This window comes from Rhinoraja longicauda, chromosome 25, assembly GCF_053455715.1.
Source record: "Rhinoraja longicauda isolate Sanriku21f chromosome 25, sRhiLon1.1, whole genome shotgun sequence".
Lineage (NCBI taxonomy): Eukaryota > Metazoa > Chordata > Chondrichthyes > Rajiformes > Arhynchobatidae > Rhinoraja > Rhinoraja longicauda.
Window position 1 is genome coordinate 891,370 of NC_135977.1, and position 13,361 is coordinate 904,730.

Consider the following 13,361-nt stretch of genomic DNA (forward strand, 5'->3'; position numbering starts at 1 on the left):
TTATCCCCCAGGCCCTGCCCTACACTGTTATTCCCCAGGCCCTGCCCTACACTGTTATCCCCCAGGCCCTGCCCTACACTGTTATCCCCCAGGCCCTGCCCTACGCTGTTATCCCCCAGGCCCTGCCCTACGCTGTTATCCCCCAGGCCCTGCCCTACACTGTTATCCCCCAGGCCCTGCCCTACACTGTTATCCCCCAGGCCCTGCCCTACACTGTTATCCCCCAGGCCCTGCCCTACGCTGTTATCCCCCAAGGCCCTGCCCTACGCTGTTATCCCCCAGGCCCTGCCCTACGCTGTTATCCCCAGGCCCTGCCCTACACTGTTATCCCCCAGGCCCTGCCCTACACTGTTATCCCCCAGGCCCTGCCCTACACTGTTATTCCCCCAGGCCCTGCCCTACGCTGTTATCCCCCAGGCCCTGCCCTATGTTATTCCCCCAGGCCCTGCCCTACGCTGTTATCCCCCAGGCCCTGCCCTATGTATTCCCCAGGCCCTGCCCTACACTGTTATCCCCCAGGCCCTGCCCTACACTGTTATTCCCCAGGCCCTGCCCTATGTTATCCCCCAGGCCCTGCCCTACACTGTTATCCCCCAGGCCCTGCCCTACGCTGTTATTCCCCCAGGCCCTGCCCTACACTGTTATCCCCCAGGCCCTGCCCTACACTGTTATCCCCCAGGCCCTGCCCTACACTGTTATTCCCCCAGGCCCTGCCCTACACTGTTATCCCCCAGGCCCTGCCCTACGCTGTTATCCCCCAGGCCCTGCCCTACACTGTTATTCCCCCAGGCCCTGCCCTACACTGTTATTCCCCCAGGCCCTGCCCTACACTGTTATTCCCCAGGCCCTGCCCTACACTGTTATTCCCCAGGCCCTGCCCTACACTGTTATTCCCCCAGGCCCTGCCCTACACTGTTATTCCCCCAGGCCCTGCCCTACACTGTTATTCCCCCAGGCCCTGCCCTACACTGTTATCCCCCAGGCCCTGCCCTACGCTGTTATCCCCCCAGGCCCTGCCCTACACTGTTATCCCCCAGGCCCTGCCCTACGCTGTTATCCCCCAGGCCCTGCCCTACACTGTTATTCCCCAGGCCCTGCCCTACACTGTTATCCCCCAGGCCCTGCCCTACGCTGTTATCCCCCAGGCCCTGCCCTACGCTGTTATCCCCCAGGCCCTGCCCTACACTGTTATTCCCCAGGCCCTGCCCTACACTGTTATTCCCCAGGGCCCTGCCCTATGTTATCCCCCAGGCCCTGCCCTATGTTATCCCCCAGGCCCTGCCCTACACTGTTATCCCCCAGGCCCTGCCCTATGTTATCCCCCAGGCCCTGCCCTACACTGTTATCCCCCAGGCCCTGCCCTACACTGTTATCCCCCAGGCCCTGCCCTACACTGTTATCCCCCAGGCCCTGTCCTATGCTGTTCCCAGCTGGCTTTGTCAATGATTTCTCACTAAACTCTGCCACAATATCCAACACGATCTGTCTCCCTACCTCGACCGTTTGTGCTTCCAGATTCTATTGGCTTTCCAGTTATTTTTGGGAAAGACGGGACAAGGTTCCACTGACAATCGAATTGATTGAAAGATACAGCACGGAAACAGGCCCTTCGGCCCACTGAGACCGTGCTGACCAGCGACCCCCCTGCACACTAGTTCCATGTTATCCCACTTCCTCATCCACTCCCCACACACTGGGGGGCAAGTTACAGTGGGACAATTAACCTACAAACCTGCACGTCTTTGGGATGTGGGAGGAAACCGGAGCACCCAGAGAGAACCCACGTGGTCACATGGAGAACGTGCAAACTCCACACAGACAGCACCAGAGGTCATAATGGAACCCGGGTCTCTGGCGCTGTGAGGCAGCAGCTCTACCCACTGCACCACCATGACACCTGTTCTCAGCCTCTCTGGGCACCTGCCATGTTGCCCAGCCCCGGTACAGGGCCATCACTCGGTGCTGAGCCTGGTTCCACAGTGACAGTGAGCAGGCCATCCCTGCTACAATCAACGCATGTCCATCTGACAGCAAATACAATCCCCCCCTCACTCCCCAGCCCACACCTGTAGCCCCCAACCCTCACCTACACCTGCCCCAACCCTCACCTACACCTGCCCCAACCCTCACCTACACCTGCCCCAACCCTCACCTACACCTGCCCCAACACAAGCCCACACCTGTAGCCCCAACCCTCACCTACACCTGCCCCAACACCAGCCCACACCTGCCCCAACCCTCACCTACACCTGTCCCAACACCAGCCCACACCTGTAGCCCCAACCCTCACCTACACCTGCCCCAACCCTCACCTACACCTGCCCCAACACAAGCCCACACCTGTAGCCCCAACCCTCACCTACACCTGCCCCAACCCTCACCTACACCTGCCCCAACCCTCACCTACACCTGCCCCAACCCTCACCTACACCAACCCTCACCTACACCTGTCCCAACACCAGCCCACACCTGTAGCCCCCAACCCTCACCTACACCTGCCCCAACACCAGCCCACACCTGTAGCCCCCAACCCTCACCTACACCTGCCCCAACCCTCACCTACACCTGCCCCAACACCAGCCCACACCTGTAGCCCCAACCCACACCTGTAGCCCCAACCCTCACCTACACCTGCCCCAACCCTCACCCACACCTGCCCCAACACCAACATCAGCCCACACCTGCAGATCTGACACCTGTAGATCCAACACCAGCCCACACCTGTAGATCCAACATCAGCCCACACCTGCTGGGCTTTAGCAGATGTTGTAGACGGCAGCCTGTGCTTGCCACACCTGCTGCTCCACCAGCATGGCAATGCCCACGCCAGGTGGCAGCCCTGTGGGCTGGTATCTCCAGTGCATGGACTACCTGGTGCGTGCCTCACCTGCTCCACCAGCATGGCCATGCCCACACAGGTGGCAGCCCTGTGGGCTGGTATCTCCAGTGCATGGACTACCTGGTGCGTGCCTCACCTGCTCCACCAGCATGGCCATGCCCACGCCAGGTGTAAGCTGTATGGTTACAGACACTGGTGACAATAGCCCCACTGGGCCAGTATCTGTAGTGTATGGACCACTGCTAGCCAGGTGGTTCATACAGTACCTGTCCATGCCTCACCTGCTGCTCCACCAGCATGGCCATGTCCACAAACATGTCGTGCAGTTCACGGATGCTGACTTCCAGCTTGATGATGTCCTTGTGCCGTGACTCAATCTCGTTCAGGGCTTGCCTGGTGATATGCGTGTCCGAGATGATCTGCCAATGTAGAAGGCAAGCTGGTGACTGCCACACCGTCCACCAACCCAAACCACCCGCTCGCTGCCCTCTGCTGCCCCAACTCCACAAGCCAGCTCTGTTGGCACCGGAAACGGGCAGGGGGCAGGGCACCGGAGAGGATGCAGGGGGAGAGGGCAGGGGGGGGATAGGGGCCAGAGGAGGGGGGTGCGGGGGATGGAGCGTGGTCAGTTCCAGCTAACGTTAAACGTTGCCGGTCAGTGTGAGAGTGCGTACATCGGAGGTGAAGATGGACGGGTTCCCACTCTCCAGCATCTCCTCAAGCTCCTCGTTGGTCGTTGTCCTCCCAGCTGTAGAAACAAAGACATGACCCATTCAGTGCGGCCGACCCATCTCCAACACTTCCCCACTCACTTCAGGCTTCAGAGACACAGCACAGAAACAGGCCCTTCGGCCCACCGAGCCCGTGCCGCCCAGTGATCCCCGCACACTAACACTATCCTACACACACTGGGGACAATTTACACTTGCACCGAGCCAATTACCCCACAAACCTGCACATCTTTGGAGTCTGGGAGGAAATCGGAGCGCCCGGAGAAAAGCCATGTGGTCACGGGGAGAACATTCAAACTCCGTACAGACAGCGCCCGTAGTCAGGATCAAACCCGGGTCTCTGGTGCCGTGAGGCAGCAGCTCTACCCGCTGCACCAGTCCAAACCCAACAGAAAACCACGAAGTCAGACGCCACCTCCAGCCCTTTCACACCCATCTCTCAAACACACCTGGACTTTGTCTGAGGGACTGGTGCGCTACAATGCTGAGAACTAGATTCTGCACTCTGTATCTTCCCCTCTGCTCCACCTATTGCACTGGAGTTTGACTTGATTGTATCGATGCGTAGGAAAGAACTGCAGGTGCTGGTTTAAAGACACAAAGTGCTGGAGTAACTCAGCGCGACGGACAGCATCTCTGGGGAGAAGGAATGGGTAAAGCTTTGGGTCCAGGCCCTTCTTCAGACTTATGTATTAATGTAAGGTAATATCTGACATGATTGCCCCACATGCAAGACAAGGCTTTTCCCTGTACCTCGCTCGGTGTACACCTGACAATAATCAATCACACAGACTTTATTGGCCAGTACGTTTTGCAACATAAGAGGAATCTCATTTGCCATAATTTAATAAACCTAAATCTGCTGAAGATCCACATCTGTCTGCAGCTGGCCTGCAGGAAGTGGCTGTACAGATGTTGGGTGTAGGGCAGTATTGCTCAACCACACTTGCTGGGCCCGGCACCTGGTGTAGAGGCACTGGCTGTACAGATGTTGGGCAGTGTTGCTCAACCACACTTGCTGGGCCCGGCACCTGGTGTAGAGGCACTGGCTGTACAGATGTTGGGCAGTGTTGCTCAACCACACTTGCTGGGCCCGGCACCTGGTGTAGAGGCACTGGCTGTACAGATGTTGGGATGAGGGGAGATCTTATTGAAACATATAAGATAATTAGGGGATTGGACACATTAGAGGCAGATAACATGTTCCCAATGTTGGGGGAGTCCAGAACAAGGGGCCACAGTTTAAGAATAAGGGGTAGGCCATTTAGAACGGAGATGAGGAAGAACTTTTTCAGTCAGAGGGTGGTGAAGGTGTGGAATTCTCTGCCTCAGAAGGCAGTGGAGGCCAGTTCGTTGGATGCTTTCAAGAGAGAGCTGGATAGAGCTCTTAAGGATGGCGGAGTGAGGGGGTATGGGGAGAAGGCAGGAACGGGGTACTGATTGAGAGTGATCAGCCATGATCGCATTGAATGGCGGTGCTGGCTCGAAGGGCTGAATGGCCTCCTCCTGCACCTATTGTCTATTGTCTATTGTGTAGGGCAGTATTGCTCAACCACACTAGCTGGGCCTGGCACCTGGTGTAGAGGCACTGGCTGTACAGATGTTGGGCAGTATTGCTCAACCACACTAGCTGGGCCTGGCACCTGGTGTAGAGGCACTGGCTGTACAGATGTTGGGCAGTATTGCTCAACCACACTAGCTGGGCCTGGCACCTGGTGTAGAGGCACTGGCTGTACAGATGTTGGGCAGTGAGGGCAGTATTGCTCAACCACACTAGCTGGGCCTGGCACCTGGTGTAGAGGCACTGGCTGTACAGATGTTGGGCAGTGTTGCTCAACCACACTAGCTGGGCCTGGCACCTGGTGTAGAGGCACTGGCTGTACAGATGTTGGGCAGTGTTGCTCAACCACACTAGCTGGGCCTGGCACCTGGTGTAGAGGCACTGGCTGTACAGATGTTGGGCAGTGTTGCTCAACCACACTAGCTGGGCCTGGCACCTGGTGTAGAGGCACTGGCTGTACAGATGTTGGGCAGTGTTGCTCAACCACACTAGCTGGGCCTGGCACCTGGTGTAGAGGCACTGGCTGTACAGATGCCCGTTTCCCCACCACCTTTCAAATCCCGATATCACACTCAGTCATCAGAGCTCTGTGACCAACAGAAAACTTCAACAATAACATTTCCTGCACGGGTATTTGTCTGACGTCCCTGCACATGAGCGAGTGTGAAGCTCCAGGAGTGTTTGTGTCAGCTGTGATCTCCAGGGACAGGGAGGAAGGAGATGAGGAGACGTTTAGAGGCAGCAACTGGCAGCTGGATACAACACCCGACTGTGGAAAGTCTGACTACACACATTCCACCCAGTCTGACATCACCACATTACAATCAACAAGAGTTACTGCCATTAATGACACAAAGTGCTGCAGTAACAGGGAGTCATCAGATGCTGCCTGACCCGCTGAGTGGGTGGGGGGGGTGGGGTAGGGGGGGGTGGGGTGTGTGCGGGGAGGGGGTGGTGGGTGGGGTGGTTTGGGGGTGAGGGTGGGGTGGGGGTGGGGTGGGTGTGGGGGGATGGGGTGAGGGTGGGTGCGGGGAGGGGGGGTGGGTGGGGTGGTTTGGGGGTGAGGGTGGGGTGGGGGTGGGGGTGGGTGTGGGGTGGGTGTGGGGTGGAGTGGGGTGGGGGTGAGGGTGGGTGTGGGCGTAGGCGTGAGGGTGGGTGGGGTGGGTGCGGGGAGGGGGGGTGGGTGGGGTGGGGGGGTGGGTGGGGTGGTTTGGGGGTGAGGGTCGGGGTGGGTGTGGGGGTGGGGTGGGGGTGGGTGTGGGGTGGGGGTGGGTGTGGGGTGGGTGTGGGGTGGAGTGGGGTGGGGTGAGGGTGGGTGTGGGCGTAGGCGTGAGGGTGGGTGGGGTGGGTGCGGGGAGGGGGGGGTGGGTGGGGTGGGGGGGTGGGTGGGGTGGTTTGGGGGTGGGTGTGGGTGTGGGGGTGGGGGTGGGTGTGGGGGTGAGGTGGGTGCGAGGGTGGGGGTGGGGGTGGGGTGGGTGCGGGGAGGGGGGGTGGGTGGGGTGGGTCTGGGGGTGGGGGTGGGTGAGGGTGTGGGGTGGGTGTGGGTGGGGATGTGGGTGGGTGCCGGGTGAGGGTGCTGGGGGACTCACTGATCTCCAGTTGCCGCTGGATGCGCCCTTTGCTGCGTTCTCTGAAGAATATCTGGATCTCATTGTACTCCGTCATCACATTGGCAAACTTCCGGGACAGGGTCGAGTGCTGGAACGGCAAGCAGCGAGATCACACACAGGCTGCCCCCCCACCCCCCCCCCCACACACAGGCTGCCCCCTCCCCCCCACACACAGGCTGCCCCCCCCACACACAGGCTGCCCCCCCCACCCCCCCACACACAGGCTGCCCCCCCCACCCCCCCCACACACAGGCTGCCCCCCCCACCCCCCCCACACACAGGCTGCCCCCCCCACCCCCCCACACACAGGCTGCCCCCCCACCCCTCACCTCCCCACACACAGGCTGCCCCACCCCCCCCCACACACAGGCTGCCCCCCCCACACACAGGCTGCCCCCCCCACACACAGGCTGCCACAGAAACACCACCCCCCAACCACCATCTCATTGCCCCAAACTCTGATCAGCATCTCCCACCACCCATCAACATCTCATTGTCCCCGAGCCCCCCCCCCACCAACCACCACCCCCCCCCCCCAAGGAGCACTGTTTCTCGCCCCGCACCTCCACCAGAGGTGTCTGTGTTAGTGCAAGTACACCCACGTTGGCAGGTTGGGAATTCTGCCCATCCCTCCCTCCCTCCCTCCCTCCCTCCCTCTCCCCCCACCGCTGGCAGGGCTGACTGCTCGTGTACACGGGGGTGAAGGGGGAGAGGCAGTCACACTGAGCCACAGCATCGTGTTGCCCCCAGGTGCTGAAGCCTGTGTCTGGGTCTTGCCTTCCCCTTGTTGTAACCCCTACCCCAATTCCACATCTACCCCCGACACACTAAGGGCAATTTACAGAGTCCACCCAACCTACAAACCCTGGCACGTGGGGAGAAACCGGAATACCCGTATGGAACCCGCGCAGTCACGGGGAGAACGTGCAAACTCCACACAGACAGCACCAGAGGTCAGGATCAAACTGGGGTCAGTGGTGCTGTGAGGCAGCAGCTCCACCCGCTGTGAGGCAGCAGCTCCACCCGCTGTGAGGCAGCAGCTCCACCCGCTGTGAGGCAGCAGCTCTACCCACTGTGAGGCAGCAGCTCCACCCGCTGTGAGGCAGCAGCTCCACCCGCTGTGAGGCAGCAGCTCCACCCGCTGTGAGGCAGCAGCTCCACCCGCTGTGAGGCAGCAGCTCCACCCGCTGCACGGCAGCAGCTCTACCCGCTGTGAGGCAGCAGCTCCACCCGCTGCACGGCAGCAGCTCCACCCGCTGTACGGCAGCAGCTCCACCCGCTGTGAGGCAGCAGCTCCACCCGCTGCACGGCAGCAGCTCTACCCGCTGTGAGGCAGCAGCTCCACCCGCTGTGAGGCAGCAGCTCCACCCGCTGTGAGGCAGCAGCTCTACCCGCTGTGAGGCAGCAGCTCCACCCGCTGTGAGGCAGCAGCTCCACCCGCTGTGAGGCAGCAGCTCCACCCGCTGTGAGGCAGCAGCTCCACCCGCTGTACCACCGTGATGCCCTCTGCCCTTTCACTGGTGGTGCAGTCTACGAGGGGGGCAGAGAGCATCACGTTGCAGCTACCTGAGTCTCACACACAAGGTGCTGTACCTGGGTTTTGCGAATCCTTAGATCCACTGAGCCATGGTTCTCCTCTCCTTCATCTTTGACGCTTTGTTCTATGGCTGGAGTTACACAAACATCAGTAAATATCATCAACATAGCCAGGCCATTGCATCATGCTACACGCACTGTATATATAGTTCATTGTCACCTGTACAGATAGATGTACAGTGAAAAGCCTTTGCACGCTAACCAGTTAGTGGAAACACAATACATGATTACAATCGAGCCATTCACAGAGTATTAATACACAAGGGAGTAACGTTCAGTGCGAGGTAAAGCCAGCAAAGTCCGAGGGTCACCAATGAGGTAGATAGTAGTTCAGCACTGCTCTCTGGTTGTGGTAGGACGGTTCAGTTGCCTGATAACAGCTGGGAAGAAACGGTCCCTGAATCTGGAGGTGTGTGTTTTCATATTTCTGTACCTCAGTACAGCACAGACATAGTGGGCCGAAGGGCCTGATCCTGTGCTGTTCCATGTAGGAGGATCACAGGGACTGTGGGTACAGTGAGGCACCACCTCACCTCCACCTGTACTGACAGGTAAAGCCCGGCTGATGGCAAGGTTAGAGAGAGTTGCTACATGGCAGAACACAGTAAGATAATGCCACTGTGCCGTGGAAGGAAAGCATCAGCTACAAGCAAACGTCATGAATGACGCTGGAATAACCAAGGGTGACAGAGAGTGTTGCCAACGTCCTCACTCCCAAACACGGGACAAAGGGTGACGTCACCGCCCCGCGCCCCACGTGACCTCACCCAGCCAGCGCCCACGTGCTCCCGCTCCACCAATGGCGGCCGCCACATGTGGGCGCGGGGCGGTGACGTCACCCTTTGTTTGGGAGTGAGGAAGTTGGCAACCCTACTAATACGGGACAAGGGCGGTCCCGTACAGGACAAAGTAACGTAGCCCCAAAATATGGGATGTCCCGGCTAATACGGGACAGTTGGCAACCCCAGTGACTGGCCCAGAGTCCAGCCACACACAACACCAACTCAATTACTGAGCTTGACAACGTGGAGCCGGTCGGTCCAAGGATCTGACGTCAAGGAGCCCACAACTTAATACTGGCCAACACAGTGCTGGGGGAACTCAGTGGGTCGGGCAGCATCTGTGGAGGGAATGTACAGGCAACATTTCAGGTTGGGACCTTTCTTCAGGATCGACAGATGCTGCCAGACCCGCTGAGTTCCTCCAGCGTTTTGTGCTTTGCCCACGATCCCATCATCTGCAGTTTATTGTGTCTCCTTTAACACTGGGTAGGGTTGAATGTCTCAAGCCAGTTTATTGCCATGTGTACCAATTGAGGTACAGTGAAATTCGAGTTACCATACAGCTGAACTAAGTGAAAAGCAACAAGACACACAGCCACATCAAAGCTCACATAAACACCCACCACCACAGTGGGTTCCAGAATGCTCACTGTGATGGAAGGTAATGACGCTCTGACAAAGGCAAGGGTGCCTTTAACAAGGAGTTGGCACAAAGCCTGAGCACAGCTCCATCCCCACATTGGGTGGCGTTAGCTCAGGGAAGCGAGTGGCAAGATCTCTGCTTCATCAGTCACAGGTTGATCCACGTTTCTAGGGGTTTGCAAGATTGTTTTTATGTAAGATTATTAAACTATAAATAGGATATCCCAAGATGGTTTCCAATCTGCAATTTCCATTGTCACGGTGGTGCAGCGGGTAGAGCTGCTGCCTTACAGCGAATGCAGCGCCGGAGACCCGGGTTCCATCCCGACTACGGGCGCCGTCTGTACGGAGTTTGTACGTTCTCTCCGTGACCTGCGTGGGTTTTCTCCGAGATCTTCGGTTTCCTCCCACACTCCAAAGTCGTGCAGGTTTGTAGGTTAATTGGCTTGGTAAATATAAAAATTGTGCAAATTGTCCTAGTGTGTGTAGGATAGTGTTAGCGTGCGGGGATCGCTGGTCGGTGTGGACACGGTGGGCCGAAGGGCCTGTTTCCGTGCTGTATCTCTGCACTAAACTAAACAGTGAGGAGTGGTCTTTCAGGGGAAATAAAGAACGAAATATTCAGCAGTCAGATCTGCACTGGCAATAAACAAATGAAAATGATAAAGGTTAATCGAGATAGAAACATCAAAAATAGGTGCAGGAGTAGGCTATTCAGCCCTTCAAGCCAACTCTGCAATGTGATCACGGCTGATCATCCAGAATCACTACCCCGTTCCTGCTTTCTCCCCATATCCCTTGATTCCGATAGCCTTAAGAGCTGTATCCAACTCTCTCTTGAAAAGGTCGAGGTGAAGAAATAATTTTTGAGCACCAATAATTGGTGAACACCAAGAAACAAAGATGACGTCAACTTAGAATCCCTTGGGCCCATGTCAGCTCCAGTGGGACCACTCTCATCACTCCTAACCCCCCCCCCCTCGTTCCCTGCATCTAATGGCATCACACAATGGCTCCTAACCCCCCCCTCGTTCCCTGCATCTAATGGCATCACACAGTGGCTCCTAACCCCCCCCTCGTTCCCTGCATCTAATAGCATCACGCAATGGCTCCTAACCCCCCCCTCGTTCCCTGCATCTAATGGCATCACACAGTGGCTCCTAACCCCCCCTCGTTCCCTGCATCTAATGGCATCACGCAATGGCTCCTAACCCCCCCCTCGTTCCCTGCATCTAATGGCATCACGCAATCACTCCTAACCCCCCCCTCGTTCCCTGCATCTAATGGCATCACACAATGGCTCCTAACCCCCCCCTCGTTCCCTGCATCTAATGGCATCACACAATGGCTCCTAACCCCCCCCTCGTTCCCTGCATCTAATGGCATCACGCCTGCACCAACCCCCCCCTCGTTCCCTGCATCTAATGGCATCACACAATGGCTCCTACCCCCCCCTCGTTCCCTGCATCTAATGGCATCACACAATGGCTCCTACCCCCCCCTCGTTCCCTGCATCTAATGGCATCACGCCTGCACCAACCCCCCTCTCGTTCCCTGCATCTAATGGCATCACGCCTGCACCAACCCCCCCTCGTTCCCTGCATCTAATGGCATCACACAATGGCTCCTAACCCCCCCCCCTCGTTCCCTGCATCTAATGGCATCACGCCTGCACCAACCCCCCCCTCGTTCCCTGCATCTAATGGCATCACGCCTGCACCAACCCCCCCCCTCGTTCCCTGCATCTAATGGCATCACGCCTGCACCAACCTCCCCCTCGTTCCCTGCATCTAATGGCATCACGCAATGGCTCCTAACCCCCCCCTCGTTCCCTGCATCTAATGGCATCACGCCTGCACCAACCCCCCCCTCGTTCCCTGCATCTAATGGCATGACGCCTGCACCAACCCCCCCCTCGTTCCCTGCATCTAATGGCATCACGCCTGCACCAACCCCCCCCCCTCGTTCCCTGCATCTAATGGCATCACGCCTGCACCAACCCCCCCCCCTCGTTCCCTGCATCTAATGGCATCACTCCTGCACCAACCCCCCCCCTCGTTCCCTGCATCTAATGGCATCACGCCTGCACCAACCTCCCCCTCGTTCCCTGCATCTAATGGCATCACGCAATGGCTCCTAACCCCCCCCTCGTTCCCTGCATCTAATGGCATCACGCCTGCACCAACCCCCCCCTCGTTCCCTGCATCTAATGGCATCACGCCTGCACCAACCCCCCCCTCGTTCCCTGCATCTAATGGCATCACTCCTGCACTAACCCCCCCCTCGTTCCCTGCATCTAATGGCATCACGCCTGCACCAACCCCCCCCTCGTTCCCTGCATCTAATGGCATCACACAGTGGCGCCTAACCCCCCCCTCGTTCCCTGCATCTAATGGCATCACTCCTGCACCAACCACCCCCCTCGTTCCCTGCATCTAATGGCATCACTCCTGCACCAACCTCCCCCTCGTTCCCTGCATCTAATGGCATCACTCCTGCACCAACCTCCCCCTTGCTTCTTTCTGCCTTGCACCTATACTGGGTGTGATTAACCTGCCTGCATGTTTTGGGGGGGATGTGGGAGACAAGCGAAGCATCTCTGGGGAACCCACCAGATCACGGTGGCGCAGCGGTAGAGTTGTTACCGTGCAGTGTTGGCAACGCCAGAGACCCGGGTTCCATCCCGACTACGGGCGCCGTCTGTACGGAGTTTGCACGTTCTCCCCGTGACCTGCGTGGGTTTTCTCCGATATCTTTGGTTTCCTCCCACACTCCAAAGGCGTGCAGGTTTGTAGGTTAATTGGCTTGGTGTAAGTGTGAATTGTCCCTAGTGTGTGTAGGATAGTGTTAGTGTGCGGGGATCGCTGGGCGGTGCGGGCTCGGTGGGCCGAAGGGCCTGTTTCCACGCTGTATCTCTAAACTAGTGTAGTCAAGTTAAGTCATCTTTATTTGTGTAGCACGTTTAAACACAACCCACGTTGACCAAAGTGTTGTACATCAGTGCAACTAAACACAGATAAACGTGCGGTCTCCACAAAGGCAGCACAGGTCAGGGTCAAGCCCGGGTCACTCAGCCACGCTGTGGTAGGTCTGTCGGCTGCACCTTCAATGCAAGGTGACAACTCTCAGCCTTGCAGCTAGAGAGGGCAAGATGGAAACCATGACAAGCAGCAGTGGAACCTGGGAGGCATCAGTGACGCGGATGATTCAACAATCACAAGGGACTGGGATAATGCACGCCCTCCTCACAGAGACAGCCCTCTGCAAGATGCAAGATGGAAGCCCACACAGCCTCACAGAGACAGCCCTCTGCAAGATGCAAGATGGAAGCCCACACAGCTTCACAGAGACAGCCCTCTGCAAGATGCAAGATGGAAGCCCACACAGCTTCAGAGACAGCCCTCTGCAAGATGCAAGATGCAACCCCACACAGCCTCAGAGACAGCCCTCTGCAAGATGCAAGATGCAACCCCACACAGCCTCAGAGACAGCCCTCTGCAAGATGCAAGATGCAACCCCACACAGCCTCAGAGACAGCCCTCTGCAAGATGGAAGCCCACACAGCCTCACAGAGACAGCCCTCTGCAAGATGCAAGATGG

General features: G+C 57.9%; 1 protein-coding gene across 1 annotated transcript in view; it reads right to left on the bottom strand.

Annotated features, from left to right (window-relative positions):
- LOC144606043 (syntaxin-2-like) overlaps nt 1-13,361 on the bottom strand; it is a 41,623-nt gene that overhangs the window by 11,224 nt on the left and 17,038 nt on the right. Inside the window, exons 4-7 of the mRNA XM_078421830.1 lie at nt 8,335-8,408; nt 6,721-6,829; nt 3,514-3,587; nt 3,121-3,258 (exon numbers count right to left, since the gene is read on the bottom strand). Of these exons, the coding sequence (XP_078277956.1) occupies nt 3,121-3,258; nt 3,514-3,587; nt 6,721-6,829; nt 8,335-8,408 (395 nt within the window). The remainder of the gene's footprint in view (nt 1-3,120; nt 3,259-3,513; nt 3,588-6,720; nt 6,830-8,334; nt 8,409-13,361) is intronic.